Source organism: Myodes glareolus, chromosome 15, assembly GCF_982192425.1.
Source record: "Myodes glareolus chromosome 15, mMyoGla1.1, whole genome shotgun sequence".
NCBI classification, from domain to species: Eukaryota; Metazoa; Chordata; class Mammalia; order Rodentia; family Cricetidae; genus Myodes; species Myodes glareolus.
The window spans coordinates 53467472-53491342 of NC_142040.1; the positions used below are offsets into that span (position 1 = coordinate 53467472).

The window sequence follows — 23871 nt, forward strand, 5'->3', positions numbered from 1 at the left end:
TACCAATGCCTGTTATCATTTGCCTTTTTGTCAGTAACTGTTCTAACTGGTATGTGGCAATAGGGCATTATAGTTTTAATTAGCATCCACTGTCTCCTTTCGAAATTCTTTCCCTATCTCAGTATGTAGCCCAAGTTGGTCTGAAACTCACCTATGTAGCACAGGCTGACCTCATTTCAAGACCTTCTTTCTGCCTCAGTTGCCCAACTGTGGAATTATAAGTGTGTGTTGAATACCCAACCTTGAGTGTTTTTAGTATGCTTATTGGCCATTGTGTATCATTTTTTGAGAAATGCCTATTCATGATTTCTTCTTTCCCATTTTTAATTGAGTTCTCTTTTTGCTATCTAGCACTGCTAATTGAAAAGTTTATCTTCCCTTCAATGAATTACATTTTTACCTTTGCCTTCCCCCCCCCCCCAAAAAAAACCACTCAAGCATGGTTTTGTGGGTCGACTTTTGGGTCTTTGCCTATTGACCCACCCACACAAGCACCCCATCACACTGTCATGGCTGTGAACCAACGTAGTAAAGCATAGAACTGGATTCAATTAATTGCCAGATTTTATGTTTCTTTTCTGAGACTTATTTTAACCAATATAAGAGCCGTGATTAAGCATGCATATTTTATGATGAGCTTGAATATGTCTAGAAAAGCCCCAGCCAAGCTTTTAACATGAATTGCAATAGAGTTACAAATCAGTTTGAAGGGTAGAATCCTCACTAGACTGAACCTTTGAACCCATAAATGTAGCGTCAGAGTTCTCTTCTTTATGTCTCTAATTTCTTTTACCAGCACTTGGACATTTCCAGAATACAGATTCTGTACATGGCTATTGGGTTTATTTCTGAACACTTCACTATTTTTAAATAATTATAAATTTTAATGTGAATTTTTTAAATGTAGGAGGTAGTCTCTTAGAGATACCCCCCCCAAAGAAAAAGAAATATACAATTAATACTAGACCTGAAAGCAACCTGGTCACAGTTGGTGTTTTGTCTAATGATCAGGCTTTCTGCATAAAGGAAGCAGAGGCAAGACGCCTTCCCAGTTAGGTGATGACTAATGTCTAGCACATCGTCACCAGGAACCTCGAAGCTTCTGAGCTGAGAGACCTTCAGCTAGTTCTTCCCATCTCTCAGATTTAATTTCCTTTAATTATAAAGTGAACATAATGATGTTTCATTGCCAGCAATGCTGAGTAGTTGCAAAGAAATTAGATGATGCAATGTGCAAGGACCCAGCAGCCAGCATCACCGCTACCTTCTCAGAAAAGGAAGCTTCTTGTGAAAGATGTATTCGTTTCTCATGAGAAATGAAAAAATAAAATAAAAGGCTGTTTGGAACTTTATTATCTTAGAATGCATCAGCCCACTTTAAAAAAATCAAGTAGTGTGAGTCTTTGTTTTATTTCCAATTTATTTTTAAGGAGTACTTGATATGGTGACAGTTTCTATCCTGAGGCTCCTCCTTTAGGTCTTTTTAATAATGTCACGGCATGGGTGGGTGACTCTCAAAGCAGAGTCAGTCCAAAGGGAATACATTTGCCTCTGCCAAATAGCTTCTAAGCGCCTGGAGCACCATCCTGAGCTCATCTCTCTGAAGTGCTCCTGAGGACTACTGTCTAACTCAGTAAGCTGAATCACAGACAGCCCACTCATGCTTGTCTTTTCTCTCCTTTTTTCAGCAAGGATTGAAGATAGTTCATCATGCAGAGAAGACACTGTCCAGCTTCTGCAAGTGGCAGAAAAGCATCAACCCCAAGAGTGACCTCAACCCTGTCCATCACGATGTGGCTGTTCTTATCACCAGGTACCTCAGAGTTGTTGTGCAAAGGAGGGTAACCAGCTGAGAAAGGCCAATGGCTGGAATCTTACCATATGTACACCCTCCTGGGATTCTCACTACCCTTTTCTTTTCTTGGTCATTTGTCACACAACAGCTGTGGTCTGTGAGCCCCTTGCTGGCTCATACCATGGAGAGGGCATGTTAGCAAGCTTGTTGATACGGCAAAACTCTCTTATAAACTACATCTGTTGGCAAACAAGTCTCTTTTTCTATAATAACAAAGATTTTTGCCTTTAAGTTGCCTTCTTTGCTCCAAGAAATACATTTTCAAACCCTTGGTTGAAGACTTTTATAACCCTCAGCTGGTGGATTTTCTGAACTTTTTATTTCTATTTAGTCTCCCCTTTTCAATTTATAAGACACAATTATCTAGGAACTTAGCTGTTCTAACCAACTCCAGACTGATGCCCAGAATACAGTGCACACATGCTTCCCTGAGTACACAAGGTGATGTAAATGTATCTTTCTTCTTTTCACCCTTATGCTTTTGACATGGAGGTATAGTGCAGACGTAGGTCACTTGCCTAGAATTGGTTAGGCCCTGGGTTCAGTTCACATTGTTGCAAAGATATGATTTGTGGGGGCTGGAGAGATGGCTCAGAGGCTAAGAGCACTGACTGCTCTTCCAGAGGTCCCAAGTTCAATTTCCAGCAACCACATGGTGGCTCACAACCATCTATAATGAGATCTGTGGCCCTCTTCTGGTTTGGAGTCATACATGCAGACAGAACACTGTATACATAATACATAAATAAATCTTTTTTAAAAAAAGATATGATTTTGTTGTGAGAACAGATGGATCCTACTTTAAAAAAAAATCAAAACCTTCAGGATCCAGACTATGAAACACTAATGAGCTTTCCTAATCAAGTCAAGGCTCTTTGAAATCTATGATTTTTTTTTCAATGGCTGAGTAAATATGTATTGACTTCCTACTATGTTCTTTATAATAAGGGCTCATATAATAAGAGGGTGGTGTTAGTTGTAGCTTATGCAAACTTACAGCCATCCAGAAATCTAAGGATGTGTACTAAAAGAGGCCTCTTCTGATAGGGAGAATCAGAGCCTTTGTGCTTGATGTTCCACATCTGCACAAACCTACTCCACGGGGACTACTGGTCAACCTAAGGTACAGTACATCCTAGGAACCCACTGCTCTAGGTTTATACCAAAACTTCTCTTGGAACAGATTTCCATGTAACCAGGTTTTAGTACTTTCACTCAAAAGCAGGACTCTGATAGTTGAAATTTCAGATGAGGGTAAGACAGACATATGCATCACATGGGATTCATTATCATCCTTTACATTAGGTTAATGCTGTCAAAATGATAGGGCTGCTCTGATCTCGATGGTCTGTTTTTCACAGAACAACACATACCCAGGACCTTGGGTTTTTGAGCTTAGGACTCGTCATTTAGGGCTTGATAATTCTTTGTTTTGGAAGCTGTTTCTGTAGATAGAGGTAGCTATCTACCTTCTAGTCTTCACTTATAAGACCAGTACCCCACACAACTTGTAAAATCCCAAACTGTTTTCAGACATTATCCAAAGTCCCTTAGGAAAGAAGTAAGGTCAAGATCAATTTCCCCTCCTCACCCTACTCCAACCCATACTGGAAAATGCTGGTCTGAAGTAAAGAAAAGATGAGGAGGGAATGAGTGTGAAACTAAATGCTGCCACTGAGGAACTTTTCAGAGATCCACATTGGCAGTGCCTGATAGAATTGCTTTTGTGGAGCACAGATGTGTGAGAATCAACTACACTCTTGTTCCCTGTAGGCAGCCTACCAAGGCATGGTTTTTGTGTGTGTGTGTTCAGTATATGATAGAGATAAAGTCAGCCTCCTTTTGAAATCCAAACATCCTTGTCTCAAAGAACTATATTCCTACAATTCCTTTGCTGTCTCTCCTTTCCCACTCTTTGATGCTAAGCTCTCAGTAGGTACCTTCTTGTGTGCTTGACCATTTGTTAATAAAGAAATCCGATACATGTAAATCAAACTGAAAGAGTTAATAGATTAGCAATGGGTGTCATACCTTTTCCACAGCAAGTCCCTGAAGAACTGTATGTTTAGATTATTTATTAAAACGTGTCCTGCAGTCAAGGCTGGGATGTATCTGGCTGGAGACTGTATGATCTAACTCTCAGTTCCTCAACAGCTACCGACAGTGAACTTAAAATTCACGGCTACATTGCTCATGAAAGGGGGCTGTTTCTCTCACTCCCTAGCCCTACCCATTGCCTCTTGGAGAACTGAAAGCTCTCATAGTTTCTCCAGTTGTGGATCCTTCCTGTTTCCCAAATGACACAGAAAGCAAGAGATCGTTTGTTGCTGCAGATGAGGCCCACACAAACCTCAAGCGCTAAGCTTTGCAGATGAAGTCTGGAAAGATCATCAGCGCTTGTGCTAACCAAAAGTGCTTCTTGTGCTCGAAGAAAGTCTAGTGACTAATTAATGACTCTCTAAAAACTCTTGTCAACGATTGAAATAATCTCTCTAGGATATGAGGGCATGCTTTTGTTTGAAAAGCTGCAGTGTTTTCTGAGATTCTCGAAGGCTTTCCTTCCCTCTTTTCTAGCTAATTTCTGATGAAAAGGGGAGATCAGGTGTCACAGTGTGCACGGATTATACACACACACAGTATGTGTGTGTAAGTTTTATTAGTGTAGTCTGGTTAGATAGATAGATAATTGATTTCATCTCTTTGTGGGATAGTGAGAGGAACTGTATTTTTCATAAAACAAAACAAACAATCAAGCCCCAGCTGAGTTTTGAAAATAGACCTCATAAAAACCAAAAAGGGGTTTCATGTCTGAAAAGAAAATTGCTAATCACCTCTTCCTTATTCAACGTTCAGATTAACTTTTATTTTCAGTGCACTATTTTGTTAGCCTAGTCATACCAGTCCCCTGAGATATGTGTAAAAACCACTCAAAATAAAATGTTTTAAATTCTCCCAACATTGTAAAGTTTGGGAAATTCAATTAATTAAGAGATAAGATCAGAATGAGTCCAATGGATTCAAAGTCCTGTCCTCATGTGGGCTTTATTGTAAAACATGCTTTGAAGATACCAACCATAATTGTGTATACTGATGTAGTTTTGCAGAAGGTTTGCTCAAACATTTCTTTGGATGCTGAAGCATCTCTGGTCTCTCCTTTCAGAAAGGACATCTGTGCTGGTGTCAACCGCCCTTGTGAGACTCTGGGGCTGTCGCAACTGTCAGGAATGTGCCAGCCTCACAGGAGTTGCAACATCAATGAAGATTCTGGCCTACCCCTGGCTTTCACCATTGCCCACGAGCTGGGGCACAGGTAACGAGTTCCAGCAGTAGAGATGCACTTACCGTGTTCATGTATTCCTAGCACTGAAGGGAGTGGAAAGCAGTTAAAACTGAATATCACAAGATTTGATTTGCACGTGGCACAGGCTCTGTAACTTCATCTGAGAAGCAGAGAGGATGCTGTATTTCCCAACCTTCGTCTACTCTGTCCTCACTACTTGTAACAATTATATATTAGAGTCAGTGAGACTTGCTTCAAAAGGCAATGTTTGTTTGCTTCTTTGTTTGAGTTTTGTTTAGGACACAGTCTTGGTGTGTATCCCACACTGGCCTGAAACTCACTATGTAGCTCAGGCCAGCCTTTAATTCATTACAATTCTCCCACCTCAGCCTCCCACCTGCAGGATTATAGGCATGAGTCTCTATGTCCATCTTGAAATGAATTAAATGAATTATAAGTTTAGTAATATAACTTCCCTCTATTGGTTAAAGACCATTTGACAACAAATGGAGATCCAAATTATCTCCAGTCCCTGTATAATTCCACACTAACAGCCATGTCTATTTACAAAGGATCAAACAATATTCAGGGATGATATGCTGTGATGTTAATCTTCATTGTCAACATGACTGGATTTAGAATCGCCATGGTAACACATCTCTGGGTGTGTCAATGAGATGTTTCCAGAGGTTTCATTCAAGAGGGAAGACCCCTTAGTCTTACAATCCCATAGTCTTTGTGACTGAATGAGAAGGATAATGAGAGATGAATCCCAACATCCATTTATCTTCATGTTGTGGATGCAGACGCAAGTGGCCAGCTGCGTGATGCTTCAGAGACCATGCCTTGCCCACCATGATAGTCAAGCTATGACTCAAAGTAAACCCCTTGCCCTCCAAGTCTTCCCCTTGAGTATCTTGCCATGGTAATGAGTAAAATCATCAAAATGATGCACAGACTTTCCTAATCATCTTACCCACAGAGGAACAGGGGAGGCTAATTCATGCAATGATGCCCCTGCCTCAGGCTCCTGTCACTTTGATCTCCCTGGCAGGATGAACTGTTCCCTCATGACCCAAGGTAAATCCCCTTTTCTTTGGCTTGTTTTTGTCAGAGCATTTTATTACAGTGGCAGGAAAGAAAATAAGACAGGCAGGCATGCATGCCCTAAAGAGGGCTTATTGGTAATGTTTCTTTCCAGGTAAGATGAAACTTCTTGAAAAACATCTTAGTGGACAACTTCAGAATCGAATCTGTAGCGGGCTTCCAAATCATGACACAGAGACTTATTATTAGTTATGAATGCTTGGCCTTACCTTATACTTGTTTCTTGCTAGCTCTTACCACTTAACCTGTTTCTCTTCATCTATGTTTTTCCTCAGGACTTTTTACCTTTCTTTCCTTTTGTGTGGCCTACTCCTGGCTGGCCCATAGCTTCTCCCCCTCTTTCTCCCTCTTTCTCATATCCTTCTTCTTCCTCAAACCTAGAATTCTACTCCTACTTGTTCTCTCTGCCTGTCAGCCCTACTTATCCCTCTCCTGCCAGCCAGCTTTTTATTAGACCAATCAGGTGCCTTAGACAGGCAAGGAGAAACAAATGTAACACATCTTTACATCCTTAACAAAGAGAGCAATAAGAAATGTAACACATCTTTACATCTTTAACAAAGAGAGCAACAAGAAATGTAACACATCTTTATATCCTTAACAAAGAGAGCAATAAGAAATGTAACACATCTTTACAATCTTTTAACAAAGAGAGCAATAAAAATGTAACACATCTTTACATCCTTAACAAAGAGAGCAATAAGGAATGTAACACATCTTTACAATCATTAACAAAGATAGTAATAAGAAATGTAACACATCTTTACATCCTTAACAAAAAGAGCAATAAGAAATGCAACACATCTTTAACAAAGTTAAAAAGGCAACAGTAAGAAATGTAACATATCTTTACATCTTTAACAAAGTTAACAAAGGCAGCAGAAACAAACATAACATACTTTCACATAGTTAAAGTAATATTCCGCAGCATAAACAAATGTAACACATTTTTGCATAGTTAAAATAATATTTCACAACACTGATCAACACACCCCATCTTTCCAGAGGGTGGAGGTCTGAAAGCAATGAGTAAAATAAATGATTTCCAGAGATTTAACTACAGTATCATCTGAAAAATAAATGGCCACTGTAGTTGTGAAGAGGTCTTGGGAGATCATTTTGAGGAATAACTTTAATGGCCAGTAGTAGGATATATTACAGGGTAACTGGCAGGAAGCTTTAAGGCCTCTACTAAGCAATTTACTGACTAGAGGCTGGACTTTAAGCCAGAGAAAATATTGCTCCTGGTTAGGAAAAGCATGAAAGTCTTTTAATCTGATTTTAGTTGGTATGGCTGTGGAATGACGAAATTAAGGTCACTAAAAATATACAAAATTAACACTCCTGATCTTCTACTTATGCCATTCGATTTTTCATTGCGTAATGACTGATCTCAACAGTCTATGAACTAGACACTATTGTTAGCTTATGTCTTATATGTAGATGTTAAGCGACAACATTAAGAAAGAAATCGAAAACTTTCAGAGACCATTTACACACCAATTAGTAGAGTTATTTAAATATATGTTTTAGCTAAATGCATTACTTGAATTCAGATGCCAGAAAGTTTGAGTGAAAGTTTGATAAAGATATTGAATTTGCCAGACATGAAAGATTCCCCTCTGTAAAGATTTTAGCCTACTGGGGCTTTGCTTGTCAGTGTACGTGCTAACCACAAATGAAAGAGCTTTTCCTAACAGGAGATTCAGAGTGAGGAGTCCCATGAACAATTAAACCACCCGTACTGCATCATGGTAGCCTGGCCCCACCATTGTTTCTACAGGGATCTCCTCTCTATAAAGAAGAACAAACACCAGGCACACCCAGTAAAGCACTAGAGAAGAATAAGAGTTGAGAAGAACCCTGGAGACAATATTGTGTGAAACCTCTTCAGTGCAGGCTCACTCACCAGAAAGCATGCAACTGTGCAAAATAATTTGACCTATGCTACAAGGCTGTGACTTTGCCCTGTGACTGGATAAAGTAAACACTTGCTCTGACTTTTCCATCAGCCAGTAGTATGCTCCTAGATGGTTCTGTTGATCTTGCTATACTTTACTTTGTCTGTTAAATGAGTGGGCAGCACCGGGCAAATTCTTAGGTGCTGTGCTTTATTGAATCCTCACAACACAGCCCCAATGACAGGAGTGATATCTTTTAATATCTATGGTTGTCAAAAATTCATAGATAGAGAACATAGGTGACTTCTTGTAATTAAACCATGATTAGCAATCTGGATGAGCTCACTAAAATGTTAGTCTTGGCAAAAAAAACAAAAACAAAAACAAAACAAAAAAACAAAAACAAGCAGTAATTGTTAGTCTTAGCAAAATGAAAGCTATTCTCATGTACAAACATAGACACCTCCTCAATCCTGCTATGTAGAAGGATGAGGCTCATGAAGTCTCCCACTGAACCAGTGGTGTCAAGAGCACCTTCTAACAAGTCAAGCTAAACTACTGTTGCTTAAAACCTCCTTAGCAGTCACATGTGAAGAGAAGTTGAGAAGAAATATCTTGATAATAGGCATGTGTAAATGTTATTTATGCTTAGCAGATAGACCCTTCATATTCCCAATTTCACTCTGGCGTGCGCATAGAAGTGTAAATCAGTCTCCCAACAGCAATTTTGTCCCCGTTCTGGGGCAACCATTAGTATGACTATCTGGACATATTCTATCATCTTGGTGACAAAGGTTGCACTTATTTACTACTTACCAGAGTGGGTAGGCTGTTTAGCAGACTTGCTATGGGTACTCTCTGAATGAGTTTGTTATTGGACTGCCTAGGGTTAAACTAATCATTAAGTTCAGAGCTAGATTCAGTTCTTGATACTAAGAAAACATAAAAAAGTCAACCTCAAGCACACAGATTCGTATATTAGAATACCCTCCACTGAAAAGGTCATTATTTGGGAATGGGGTTGTTGCTCATTTGATAGAATGCTTCATCAGCATGCATGAAGCCTGGAATTTGACCCTAGTACCTTATGAACCAAACAGGGGGGCACACACCTGGAATTGCAGCACCTGGGTGGTGGAAGTACATAAATCGCAAGTTCAAGGCCATCCTCAGCTACATAGCAATTTAGGGGCCAACCTGAGCTTTATAAGACCCTGTCTCAGAAATATCTTCTTTGTGAATTTTTTTTTGAGACTTGCTCCCAGTGCAAGACCTTTTCTAGCTACTGAATATATGACATTGTGCAGAAAACACTTAATGAACTGGGTGGGACTGATGGGCAGCAGCCTGGGGAAGCCTTACAAGAGGTTTCTACTCTATCGCTTTCTTTGTAAGTAGATGATTAAATCTGCAAACTTATTCTTGGTGTTTCTTTGTGAGTTTTATATTCATGGACTGTAATTAAAGTTTGCAAGTAAGTTGCTACTACTGTAATACATAAAACACAAGAAAATCTCTTAATTCCAAAGTCTATTCTGTGCATGAGCTGCTAAGGCTGACCAGATTCCATTAAAATGAAATGTGAGTTTCTTAGTCAGAGGAGTGGGAAAAATTTTTTTAAAATATCATACTTTTCTGTATTCCGACCTGGAAAACTAAGCCAACGTCTCTAGGATCTAAGTGGCCCAGATCTCCATGGGAACAGATTTTTGTTGGAACCTCAGGTATCTTTGGAGAAGCCTAAGAATATTAGTTGTAGAATGACAACTCTGTGTCAGTTTATTTCCTAAGCACCTCTGGCATGACAGGCAGTTAAATATTATAGTCCTTCAGAACTGCCTTCCTGGCCTGCCATAACAGGGGACAGACACACAAATGGGTTCAAAACACAAGATCTCTGCTGAAGACCACATTTGCCTTCAACAGGATGTATGGCTTTTGACCTGCAAAATTATTCTCTGAAAGAAGGAAATTAATCTCGACAATTGCTATCTGTTATATGTACACATGTATGTGCATATATGTGTGCAGTTGTGTATATATGTATGTGTGTGTACTTGTATGCACATGTGCACAGAGACCAGAGGTCAGCATTGGGTTGGCGGTGTCTTCCTCGTCTGTTCTGCATTTTATTATCTGAGACAGGGTCTCTCACTGGTCTTGAACTCACGCGGAAGGCCAGGCTTGTCAGTCGGCAAGCACCAACCATCTTCTCTGCACTGCAATCACAGATGCTGGCTTTTTACGGGTTCTGGGGGACAGAACTCATGTCTTCGTGCTGGAGTTGGCTGAATTTGATTTGCTGAGTCATCGTCCAAGGGAAATTTTATTTTGTTTTTTGTTTTTTGAGGCAGAATTTCTCTGTAGCTTTGGAGCCTGTCCTAGAACTAGCTCTTGTAGACCAGGTTGGCCTCGAACTCACAGAGATCCACTTGCCTCTGCCTCCTGAGTGCTGGGATTAAAGGCATGCACCACCACCACCTGGTGGGAAATTATTTTTAAAGGTTAAATTTCTGTTGCTCATGAAACTTTTGATCTAGCCTGGGCCTTGCTCAGTGGCTATCGGGTGTTTCTTCATTCAGATCTCTTCCTAGCACTATGGTGACTGCCCATTTTCTAGAAGAGAAAGAAAATGAGACAACTTGCAGTAACTCAAATTTCATCAATCAATCCAGGCTGTCTATCTTCATAACCTCTGCTCTTGATCACTGAACTGTGAGGTCTCCCCACTGTGTGGGCATTGAAGATCTGTTGGAATAGTGTAAAGAAATCCGTTCGTCAGTGCCTGGGCCTCCACCAGAGGCCTTAGACTGCTTTCTTGGTTCTCTTGGATTTGCTTATACTGGGCTTGCTTCAAAGAGAAGGCAGGTGTACTGGGACATGCTTTGCTCTTCTGACTTCAGAATACAGGGAGCCGGGCTGAGCACGCTCGGCTTTCTGCCAAACAGAGGTTTGTTTTAATTTTCCATATGGCTGCCATGGTTGTGTAGCTGAGGTTAAGGGCATGTCTATAATCGTCCCTGAACTTCTGAGTCAAAAATTAACTTTGTCCTTCCAATTTCAAACTCTCACTTCATAAATAGCCCCGTTTGGAACAAAAGTGGCTTCCTGTGGGTTTTAATCATGGTGGCAAACCTGTGAGTTTCTCCTGTTTAATGCCTGTCTCCTTTCTGTTCTTATGTTTTGTGTCAGCTTTGGCATCCAGCATGATGGAAAAGAAAATGACTGTGAGCCTGTAGGCAGGCACCCATACATCATGTCCCAGCAAATTCAGTACGATCCCACCCCACTGACATGGTCAAAATGCAGCAAAGACTACATCACCCGCTTCCTGGAGTAAGTGCAGCTCCGTTCCGGGCAGCCTCACCGGGCTCTCTTAAGTTGGAAGTTGTAATGACTTTTCCATAGAGGAGTTAATGCCTGGGAAAGACTTGGTTTCATTTTCCAGTCCTCAGTATCACGGTGGCACCACAGGAGTGGATGCCCCATCTGCTTTCTGACTAAGTCCCCTATCTACAGGCAAGTGAGCAACCTGCTTCTCCCTTGTTGAGTGTGTCTGTGGGGGAGTGTGGTGTGTGTGTGTGTGTGTGTGTGTGTGTGTGTGTGTGTGTATGTATGTATGTATATACAAAGAAGGAAAGGGCCAAAAGGAGGAGGAGGTTGCTTTGGGTCATAGTCTTTAGCCCCTAACTAAGACAAACACAATTTGTATTTCCTAGAAAACAGCGAAACATATTGTGTCAGATAGGATTTGCACTTCCTTTGTTTAACTTTCTTCTAAGACTCACAGGGTTCTCTTGCTTATAAGAATAAGGTTGTCAGGAAGAACAAGGAATGAATCATTGTGATGAAAATGTCTATTGGACGACTGGAAAGAGTTGCGAGCACTTGCTCTGGTGTTTGTTGACTTGTTTGCAGCCGGGGCAGGGGGTTCTGTCTTGATGATGTTCCCAAGAAGAAAGGTTTGAAGTCCAACGTCATCGCTCCTGGAGTGATCTATGACGTCCACCACCAGTGCCAGCTCCAATATGGCCCAAATGCGACATTCTGCCAGGAAGTGGAAGTAAGCGCTTGGTTCCCTGGTGCTCTGGTGGGAGGGGGCAGGGTTTGAGATCCGCAGCATTGTGAAGGACGCACCAGAAAAACCTTGGAAATGGCAGGCCTGAGCCCAGAAATGAAAGCTTTCTTTTAAATGTACTCAGGTGTATGTAAACCAGACGCTTACAATGGGAGTCACTGACATTCTCAGACCCAACTTTCTAGGTGCTCTGTGGAACCCAGAGTCCTATTGCAACTTGAAGGGAGTTCCATGGTGGTTTCCAGAGTTCACAGCGTTTAACCCCTATAAACTCCATAGCTGTCAGCCTAATCCTTAAAAATGGCCCCTTTCCTAAATGTCCCCTTGGTTGAAGAATATCCACAGTCTCTCTTCTTCTCTGTTATTTTCAAGTCTTGACGCTGTGCTCTTAAATAATTAACACCTCAGTCCTGCCTTCTCCATTACCTCTGCCGCTCTCCTCTTGATACTGTAACTACCAACCCTGTCTACCTCCTACTCAAAGGGCTATTGCCATAATTATAAAAGCACAAATCTAACCATGCTTCTATTCTGTTCTTGGAGTCACCACTAGCCATTGGGTACAATCCCAACTCCTTGTTCACATTCTTTTATGATTTAGACTCAGCTGACCCTACAGTTTTGAAATGTTTTATTTATATTAGATAATTATAAATAGACAGACAGACAGATAGATAGATGACAGATAGACAGAGAAACAGAGAGATAGGTAGATAGATAGATAGATGCCTCCTGTCTGAAGTATAGCTGGCAAAAATTTTCTCCCATTCTGCATGTTTCTTCCCTTTGTTCGTAGCTTCTTTTGCCATGGAGAAACTTTTTAACTTCATGTAATCCTATTTGTCAATTCTTGGTACCTGTTAGCTTCTTACCTTTTAAGTTAGTCGGGTTTTTTTGTGTGTGTTTTGTTTTGTTTTTTTTTTCCCCAGATATGCTCACATGCAGTAATTTTCACGTTTGTTTTTCAGAATGTTTGCCAGACACTGTGGTGCTCTGTGAAAGGCTTCTGCCGCTCGAAGCTGGATGCGGCTGCAGATGGAACGCGCTGTGGTGAAAAGAAGGTGATGTGTCATTGGCCTGAGGAAGAAAGGTGGGAGGGCAACTGTCCTGAAGTTCTAGGAAAGAGGTGGGAAGAAGGTCCTGGAGGGCGTGAGGAGCACCCAATGTCACTCACACAGTCGGACCAGACACAAAAGGCTCTAGAGGGCGTAAGGAGCACCCGGTGTCTCTCACAGAGTCAGAACAGACATGGGAAAGGATCCCCTTCTGCTGCTCTTCCCAACCATTGCTGGGACCGAGTGGTCTGTGAGAAAGGGCTCAGCACAGTTCTGTAGTTGACCTTCAGGGCATTGGCCCATCTTCCCCTGATGAACGCCTGTGGAGTTTCTGGTCTCTTCTGAGCTTGCTACTAACTTTAATTTTTGATATTTCTCCATCAATATTGAAGGCTGGAAAACATAGGGGAGTAGCTTCTTCTTTTCATAAACATCAGATTGGGGTCATTAATTCATTAATTACCTTGCTTCTCACTGTCTGGCATGACTGATTGTCCTAGAGTTCTGCCCAATTTCTGAAGAGGAAAAGTCTTACAGCCACAACTCAGACATTAGGTCTCCTCCAGACTGCCCAAGGGGATGGTGACCTACTAAGCAAGTTGGGTTATTGTGGATCTATGGCTTAGGAATTTAGTGGGTGTCTTGATATAGCTGGAGTTTGGTATGCTGTAGGAGGTCCTTCTGTCTTTGTGTTGCTTTCATTGGTTAATAAAGAAACTGCTTTGGGCCTGGTGATAGGGCAGAACTTAGGTAGGCGTGGAGACAGAACTGAATTCTGTGAGGAAGAAAGCAGAGGGAGGGAGAAGCCATGGATCTTCCACTTGAGACTGGTTAGAATTTTGCCAGGCTAAGCTAGCCAGGTGGCCGGGATGAACAAGGGACTCCATCCCCTGCAACAGTATGCCTCATCCCTGAGTTGATAGATATAGTATAAAACTGATACTAGAAGCTAAGCTTATCTGGGGAAGCTCTGTGAGCCTTTCTCTGTGTGGCCCTTGATTTATTACTGTAGGAAGTCTTTTGGCCTGGAAAGAATTGGGTTTAGACTTACAAATTCTTTGGCCCACTTGCTATGGAATCATCCTGACGTATGTGTCCCTGTCCCCATCACATCTCTTTGCAGTGGTGTATGGCTGGAAAGTGTATCACAGTGGGGAAGAAACCGGAGAGCATCCCTGGAGGCTGGGGACGCTGGTCACCCTGGTCCCACTGCTCCAGGACCTGCGGGGCAGGAGCGCAGAGTGCAGAGAGGCTCTGCAACAACCCTGAGTAAGGCCTGGTGTCAACACTTGCTCTCCTCACTTCTGTCTGTGCTGGGAGGCTGTTCTCGAATGGCACGACCCCATTCTTGAAAGTGTCTGGAGAAACCTAGGTTAATTCCCGAAGACAGAAAGACCCAGATGATTCACACATGTGAAACAAAGCACTTCTGTCTTGATAGGTTTTAACTTGACTTTTGAGTCTCAAAACACACAAGTAATCTTGTTCCATCATTTGAATGAAACAAAGCAAACTTTTTTTTAAATACATACACAATTTTTTTGAACATGTTATCTGTGTGGAAGTCTCCGGGAGCTTATGCAATTAAATCCTTCCAGATAACTACACACTCTCAGTAAGAATAGATTCATTAAACTCAATTTTGTTGATATGATTATAGGTAGCTTTTAATCACAACAAATGTGTGTTCATCCCTTATGTAAGTAATAAAATGGGCACGCACACTTCTGAAATTAATTACCACTAATATCCTAGCAACATATTTTTATGAATCTTAGGATTCCAAAATGACCTATAAATAATTTCATAATTCACTTTCTAATTTGTAATCTAATTTTTATATAATGAACTTATAATGTTACATATGTGTATATAAGTTAAGTTTAACTTGGCATGCTTTTAAAAATACTGCATTCTTGATTTCATTATTTCTTCATATACAAGTTTCTATGTATACATTTTTTTAAGGTTGCATTTGCTCCTTCCTAGAAGTGGAAACTAGACTATGCTTCTTTTTTCTAGATTTTCCTTATTGCAGAATAAGATCCATGGCTTTTTTTTAAAGCAAGTGATAAAAGTGGTTACAAAGCCTCTCAGTATCTAAGTTCCAAATCTTAATCTTCCCCTTTTCTTAATTAACATAATATTATTTGTAAACTCTATATGGACATGTGCTAAATATACATATAATTTGTTATATAGATAGTGTGTTTTTTGGATGATTAGATTTTAAGATCTATAGTTTAATATATTACCTATTATATAATAAATTACAAATAAGTGGTACTTTTTGAGGTTATCACTTACAAATGTAAGGATTTGCTTGAGGAACAACAATGTTATTGTTTTAAAATATTGCTCCTAAATAAAAGTCCATTACTTCAAAAATTCAACAGCAGGACTGTCATATGCAGTACTTTATTTCTAGAGAAAATACTTGTCAGGTTGGTCAGAAGTATGCCTTTAGAGACAGGAAATAGAGGCAATTTTCTCTGAGATTCGTATGTATTCAGCCACCACATCTTCCTTGGGAAGATGTTTGGTAACACGTGCTCTTCAGAGAAGGGGTGGCCTAGCCGAGGCACCGCAGAATGATCCCCAGCCCAGAGTTAGAGGACAATGTTTTCTCGTGCCCACCACCAAGGCTGAAAATTTGATGACATCTGATTTTCTTGATGTTCTTGAGACCCCTGTCAATGGGAACAGGTTGTATAAAGGCCTCTATGACTCCTGTCATAGCGTGTATGAGCCAACCAGACCCACTTATGCTGAAAGGCTGTAGCTTTCTTTGATCACAGTTGATATGCAATGGTCTAGAAACCTCATTTTCCCCTGGGTTCTTTTCCTGACCTTATCTTCAGCTCTGGTCAAGTGAGACCATTACAGGGACTGTGAAATACTGGCACAGCTTGGCTCCTAAGGGGCTCTTCTTGGTAATACTTGTCAGTTGGAAATGAGAAGGGCAGATGTCAAGTCACAGAGTCCCTGTTAATGAATGAAGACTTGCGTGACCTCGGAAGTTAAGGACAGTTCGTGATACCTCCTCAAGGAAGAGGCGAAGGAAGAGTCTGCTGTGTGAGCTACCCAAGCTCAGCTTGCACTAAGAAAGATGGGGACGGGGAAGTAAACTGAGTCTCATGGTTGTCACAGACAACAAGAACACAACTAGTCTGGTGGGATTGTTTCTTGGGGCTGCAAATCAGCTGAGGGAGCAGATGGCTAAGAACTCGGGCTGCAGCTCATAACACAAGTAATTGGAAGGCTTTATCTGTTTCTTCAGGTCAGAAACTGACATGGCTTGACAAGGAACAGTCATGGCTAGGTGGCAAAGGATTTTACAAGGAAATTGTGGACTTCTTGGGAAACTTAAAGAACAGCTTGTCTATTTTATCTGTAGACCAAAGTTTGGCGGGAAATACTGCACCGGAGAAAGAAAACGCTATCGCTTATGCAACGTCCGTCCCTGCCGCTCAGATACTCCGACTTTCCGGCAGATGCAGTGCAGTGAATTTGACACCGTTCCCTACAAAAATGCATTCTATCGCTGGTTCCCCGTGTTTAATCAAGGTAAGGGGCCTTCAACATGAGTCTCGGATCTAGAGTTTCTCAGAAGCTTTACAGAGGTCATCAGGGGTTCTCAATTGTAGAAGACAAGTATACTAACTGGCTCAAGCTGACCTCTAAATGTTGAAGGCTGAGTATGCCTTATTCTTCCCCGTAGAAGATGAAAGTGATGTCCTTCAAACATAGTGCCTCGCTTGCGTAAATGAGACATGAATTTAGAATACTCATTGCTTGTTGGTGGTCCTATGGACCGGAATGTGATTTTCAGTAGATATTCAGGACAGATGAGGCAGGAATAGTTTCAAGGCAGCTGATGAGTTTAGGTAAGTAGGTCTTTCTGTGAAGGAAAGAAAAAGTAAGGCGTTGAAAAAAAAAGTCATTCCATATAGAGGAGAACAGCTCAAAAAAGTCAAGATAGTAAGAATGACTTCATCAGGATGAGTGCTGGGCCTGAGATCAACATTTCATGTGCGAAGCATAGCACGTGAAGATTCACAGTAAAATCAAAGATCTCAAGGAGGCGTGCCAAGGGATGGAAAATTGACTAAGATGAAGAATGTAACTACTGTATTGACCACTGTCAGATATAGTTCTACATTCCTTCCTGAGCATGGAGTCAGCAATCCGTCGTCTATGCTAATCATTATTACTTGAACAAGGACTAAAACAAGAAAGATCTCCCTAACTTAAGGCTATTTGAGGCAAGGGAGTGAAAAGAATAGCTAATCTAACTTTCATATGATGATTAGATTCCTGAAATTCCAATGTGCTGAGAGTCATGAGGAGCCGCAGATGCAAGAATCTCACAGTTGGCTTCTAGAACAATTCTAGTCAAAAGCTCTACTCAAAAGCTCTTCAGAGATTTGCCCGCATTGAGTCTCCAAAGCATCTTGTTAGCTATCATTTTTCCTTGTCCCCAGTTCTTGCTTTATGGGAGTGAGGCAATCAGGTATTGGTGCAATCAAAACATTCACTTTTAGGAAAGCAAATGTGCATCCTCACGGGCTCCCAAACAAGGAATGAGAAAGAAACATTTAGTCACTGCCATCTGTGTCTATGTCCTGCATATTTTGTTGAAAGCGTTGGGGTCACTGAATTCATGGAATGAATGAGTAGCCTTCTAGGACTAACATACGAAAACAGGTCCCTTGGTCTTATGGGTGCTCAGTTCGTATCCCATACCCTCCCCAAGGGTGCAGAATTGGAGTTGAATGTATTGAATGCTGATAGTTCAAATAGCTTGACTTGACATAAAAAGGGTTGATTCAATTTGACTTTTCATTGATTTATAAGCAATTATTATGTACCTACTTTTTGCTTACTGTGGCTGTGGGTACTAAATAAATGAGGGTCTTAAGAGTAGGCAAAGCTTTTGTATCCTTTGGAGTGACTGGTTTGCATTTATCACTGGAATTGAGTATGATGGCTGAGCTAACTGCTTATCTGTGATCAAAGCATCAACCCTCCAGGCTAGTGTTTTCCCCACATCTGAACAGCTGCCGTTTTCCCCAAGCCACACAAGATGCATCCAAATTTTTCCTCATCTTATATTTTTATTCTTCATTTCAAGCTTGATGTTTCTACTTCTAATGGTCACTTCTTAAGATTATTAACCCCAAAGGCCAAGCCATCCTGTTTTAGCAGAATCAAAAATGTAACCTTTGATTCAATAATTACATCCAGTTATATGAGCTTTTTTCGGAGAGCGGATGAATCACACAGTGCAGAAGTAAGATTCATCTATTAAAAACAAGTTTTATTTAATTTTTGCATTTTTGTACATAATGATCACTTATAGAGTCACTGACAAAAAGTATTAAGTGATTACATTTCTGTAGAACTGAAGGCACAAACTCTGACTCAGTAAATTCACTCAGTCACACAAGCTCGTGGGAAAGGTTAATCAGGCAGTTTGAGGGCAAGAGTTCACCTGCAAATTGTTTTTAGTACTTTCACTTAGCCGAATTACAAATGCTATTGAAAGCTAGAGGGAAAACATCACATGACGAGACGAAAGGATACAGCAGGGCAGGAGAGTAGATGTCAGACAATGAATTCAGCACGAGAGGTTTTAGACTCTGTGGCCCAAATCTGAGTCAGTGAATTTCTGGTACACATGAGGACCAGCGAGAAAGAAAACTATCCTTTGCCACCCTTGCCTCCTTATTTAGAACCCCTTGTGACAAGATAATGATACCTACAGACTCACTCAAAGTACCATGAAAGAGAGGCTGGAGAAGTGGGGCTGGGGCACATGCAGGAGTTTTGACTCAGCATCACAAACTGTTTAAGGGACACTAAACCTTCTGTTTTCATTGCCTTCTTCAACCAGAGTTCTCCCTGGTCTAAAGCATAGATAAACTCTGAAAGGATAAAAGCAGTTAGTCTAGTGGATGTAGAAGTGGGGGGTGACTGTGAGGGAAAAGGAGAGGTAAGAGGGTAGTAGAGGCAAGGGGAGAGGGAAATCTACTAAGACACACTTTACTTGAAAATGTCATAATGTTATGCAATATATTATATGCTAATTTTAAAGATAAATTAAAGACAGTTGTTGATCTACATAGTGCCTGCTATTGTTTTTGCCACAGATATCTAAGGATATTTGAAGCATTTATCTAATTGTTCTTTACCAATAAAATAATCAAGAGTCAGATATTGGGATAAGAACCTGAAAGATCAGAGAAGCAGGAGAGTAGCCACCAGTGACTTCCTACCTCTTCTGATCTTCCTCCAAAGAGGCTGAGATTCTCTCTCAAACCCACCTTATTCCTTTCTGTCACCTGTCTGTCCGCAGTCCTCCACATCCCTATGGTCAATTTTGCTTAACTAGTAGCTAGTCCACCCTCTGACTCAAAGCAAGCTTTATTTTCAGAATAATCTCAAAGTACCACTCAACAGATATTTCTGAGGCTAGCAAACCGCACACTTGCATTCAACAGACATTTGTGTTTTGTATGTGCAGCATACTTCATGTATGTTTGCATGGTCTAACATTAAAGGGTGTGTCAATCCTATACTGGGAAGACAGAGTGGATGGGGAGTTTTGAAATGAAGACCTCTCATCATGGAAATATGTTGTGATAACCATGAAATGAAGGAGAGTATTCAATTTCTATTGTTTTGTTCCAGAGCCGAGGCATTGCTGTGGAAAGGATTATATGTGTTTTATAAACTGTAAATGTTCCCAATCGAATGAAAGAAAAATGCACTCTCATTATATCATCGCATTCAATCTGTTCCCAGGAAGTAATCATCGTTAATAACACATTCTTTGTTTGCACAAGAATAGATTGTCCTTGTCGATTTTGAAGCTTTCTTGATTCCCTAAGTGTAGATCGTGGAATGAAAGTTCACATATTCCTCTCAGTTAATTGCACAGCACAGCTTCCCATTACAGAAATTCAGCTTAGTTGATGTGTGCGTTTGTCTCTGGGTAAGCATTCCACTGCTGTGCAAATCCTCTTGACTTCTCTACTAATAAAGTTCATAGTTATTTTTATGACAGCCTGAGCTAATATTGTCTCATGATTAAAATGACATCCCTTGTTGATCCATACAGAATATTTTCACAAATAACATTGATAATGCCACAGCATTTAGTTGGCAAAGATAAATCAGGCGTCTTTTGCAATAGTAATGTTCAACAGTAATCACTCTGGGAGAGGTTGATGTGTCAATGCTTACAACACTGTCTTTCGAAGAGTCCCCTCTGTGCAGCCTAAACTCTGAAAATTTTGAGCTGGGAATAAAATTTGGGCCCCAATATCTCAAACTCAGTGCTGCGTGAAGGAAAATCTTCCATCCTGAACTTCTTTCCGCATCTTACTGAGCGTATATTCCTTCCCAGCCTCTACTGGCTGTCAGTAGCTAATCAACATATACTTGACCTCAATGTCCCTAAGAACATGGCTGTTGAGGACACTTCAAACCCATAGCCTTCGAGCTGCAGACAGGAGGACCTCTGTGGTTAAGACCCAAGCAGAACAGCACTGATGACGTCCACAGTTCTGGTAAAGAAAGACCGGAGATACCCGTCTGTCTGAACGAGATGTATATTCTTTACCCTAAATGGGCAAAACCACCAGTCATTTAGAAAATATGCAAATAAAGTATGAACTTAATGCAAGCCTGGTTAATAATTAATAATCTGCAGAGGTGTTTTGTGTCTGTTTTGTTGCTGTTTGTCATGAGAGCTGAGCAGCACTCACTGATCTCTTCACTAGTTGAAGAAATTGGAATGAAGTCACTAGATGTCAATGCCACTTTTAATGAGCTTTCGAAATCCTTAAGTTAATGGTGAGAATATAAAAATGATGGCCATCATTCGCTGAGCGCTTATTGTGTGTGTACAGCACAGGGCCGAGTGCTTAGCATACAGCTGAAGCACAGAAAGAGAATCTTCGATTTTCATGAACTGAAACTATTTCAGCTGTTCTCTGTAGAAATTATTATTCCAGGATCTAGTCCTTTCCCCATATATGTGCACCATGAGATAATGTATATTATATTCAAATGGAGTCCAGTTGGTGTGTTACTGAGTTTGTATAATGGTGCAAAATGGGGACTTGTTAAAGATCTCATCAAAGACATTCTTGTGGGATTAAATCATCTAAATGACACATCGTAGGGGGTAATACTTTGGACCCTGAACTCAGTCGATCTGGTGGATTAGCTTTGCCATTCATACTGGAAGACCGCAGGATTTATGTCTCTTATATCTACATTTACTAAATCTTGATATAGGTGATAAAAGTACGAGCTGCATAGGAATTACGAAAGGAGATAACCTGTATAAATGAAAACGAAGTCCAGAAATAATGTTTAATAAAGCATTACCGCTAATTTCAGCAAGTCAGCTTTCTTTTAATTTACTGTGTAAACAAGACTAACAAAAATCTCTTTGGGTGGTTTTATCGTTCAGGAGGGATGTCACACAGCGCAGACCCACAAACAAGCAAACTTCCACAGATACAAAAAAAATAGTAGTAACCATCTGTGTCTTATCAGATCACCATGGGAAAAAGTTAGAATTTAACAATAATTCTACCCCCAGAAAGCCTACAAACTCTTGGAAGCTGAACAGTCAACTACTGAACCATCCCTGGGTCAGGGAAGAAATAAAGAAAGAAATTAAAGTCTTCCTTGAATTCAACGAAAATAAAGACACAACATACCCAAACCTATGGGACACTATGAAAGCAGTGCTAAGAGGAAAGTTCATTGCACTAAGTGCCCACATTGAAAAAAACGGAGAAAGCTCACATTAGAGACTTAACAGCACAGCTGAAAGTTCTAGAAAAAAAAGAAGCAGATTCACCCAGGAAGAGTAGAGGATTGGAAATAATCAAACTGAGGGCTGAAATCAACAAAATAGAAACACAGAAAACAATCCAAAGAATCAATGAAACAAAGAGCTGGTTCTTTGAGAAAGTCAACAAGACTGACAAACCTTTATCCAAACTAATCAAAAGACAGAGAGAGAACATGCAAATTAACAAGGTCAGAAATGAAAAGGGGGACATAACAACAGACACTGAGGAAATTCAGAGAATCATTAGGTCTTACTACAAAAGCCTGTATGCCACAAAACTGGAAAATGTAAAAGAAATGGACTTGTTTTTAGATAAGTACCATTTACCAAAATTAAATCAAGACCAGGTGAACAATTTAAATAGATCTATACATTGTGAGGAAATAGAAGCTGTCATAAAAAACCTCCCAACCAAAAAAAAGCCCAGGACCTGATGGCTTTAATGCAGAATTTTATCAGAATTTCCAAAAAGAGCTGATACCTATACTCCTTAATGTGTTTCACATAATAGAATCAGAAGAGTCTTTGTCAAACTCTTTTTACAAAGCTACAGTCACCCTGATTCCAAAACCACACAAAGACACAACCAAGAAAGAGAATTACAGACCAATCTCACTCATGAACATCGATGCAAAAATTCTCAATAAAATTCTGGCAAACAGAATCCAAGAACACATTAAAAAAATATCCATTATGATCAAGTAGGCTTCATCCCAGAGATGCAGGACTGGTTCAACATACAAAAATCTATCAATGTAATTCATCATATAAATAAACTGAAAGAAAAAAACCATATGATCACAAACATATAACAAGCATCGGGACTTCACCACTCAGAACTTGGTGTAGTGCTTAACATGGATGGGGGAGTTACTTACTATAAAAACACAGTTATGTGACAGAAGATTAAGTACCTCCTTTAAAATCCACCCTACTTCATACCTGACTCTTCCCAACAGCTTTGAAGTAAATAAGCATCTTTCTTTGTTTGAGATAGAGTCTCACCAGGTAGCCTTGTCTGCCCTGGAATTCCTTATGTAGACTAGGCTGGCCTCTAACTCACAGAGACCCATCTGCTTCTACTTTCTGGGTGCTGGGGTTAAAGGTCTATACCAGCACACCTGGCCACTGTGTAACTGTTTTTAAAGGAAATCTCTGTAATTTTTTGAGGAATGCTTTCCTTTTCTGCATGTGTCCAAATACAAAATTATGAATCTGGTTTCTCAAACTCAGATCAACGTCTTAGTAAGTGGTTCCCTAGACTGAACAGACAAATGGATGCTCTCATCCCTGAGAGAGCATGATTACTCCTGGGTGACTGACTACTCCGAAGTGCTTCTCCTCCAGGTTGGTCGGTGGTAGTGTCAATCTGTCTGCCAGGAAAGGAAGTTGACAGTAATCCCAGTTTCTGTTTCTCCCTCCGTTCTAGGGTCCTCTCCATGGCCCTTTGCAGAACAGTCTGACTGTGTCCATCTTCTCCGGCAACTACGAAATCATTTGGCATTCTTTATTTCCATCTTCCCATCCTTTGGGTTTATAATGATGTCACTGACCTCTGTCTCCAGTTTGTCCAGAGGCCTTAGTATTTAGTGCCAGACTCTTAGCTCTTGGCTGTGCTTGCTCGAGTTTTAGACTTTCATTTTGTGGCATGGATCATCACATCCTTAAACCAACGTAGTCAGAGCTGGCACCTTAGTTTTGCCTCTGATGTTTATCCATG

General features: G+C 40.6%; 1 protein-coding gene across 3 annotated transcripts in view; it reads left to right on the top strand.

The window, feature by feature from the left end:
* The window catches only part of Adamts12 (ADAM metallopeptidase with thrombospondin type 1 motif 12), a 252692-nt gene that overhangs the window by 145467 nt on the left and 83354 nt on the right, over nt 1-23871 (top strand). For all 3 annotated transcript variants that reach the window (XM_087896951.1, XM_087896950.1, XM_085676631.2), the window contains exons 6-12: nt 1689-1813; nt 5016-5165; nt 11336-11479; nt 12062-12206; nt 13190-13282; nt 14400-14545; nt 16674-16843. In XM_087896951.1, the coding sequence (XP_087753077.1) occupies nt 1689-1813; nt 5016-5165; nt 11336-11479; nt 12062-12206; nt 13190-13282; nt 14400-14545; nt 16674-16843 (973 nt within the window). The remainder of the gene's footprint in view (nt 1-1688; nt 1814-5015; nt 5166-11335; nt 11480-12061; nt 12207-13189; nt 13283-14399; nt 14546-16673; nt 16844-23871) is intronic.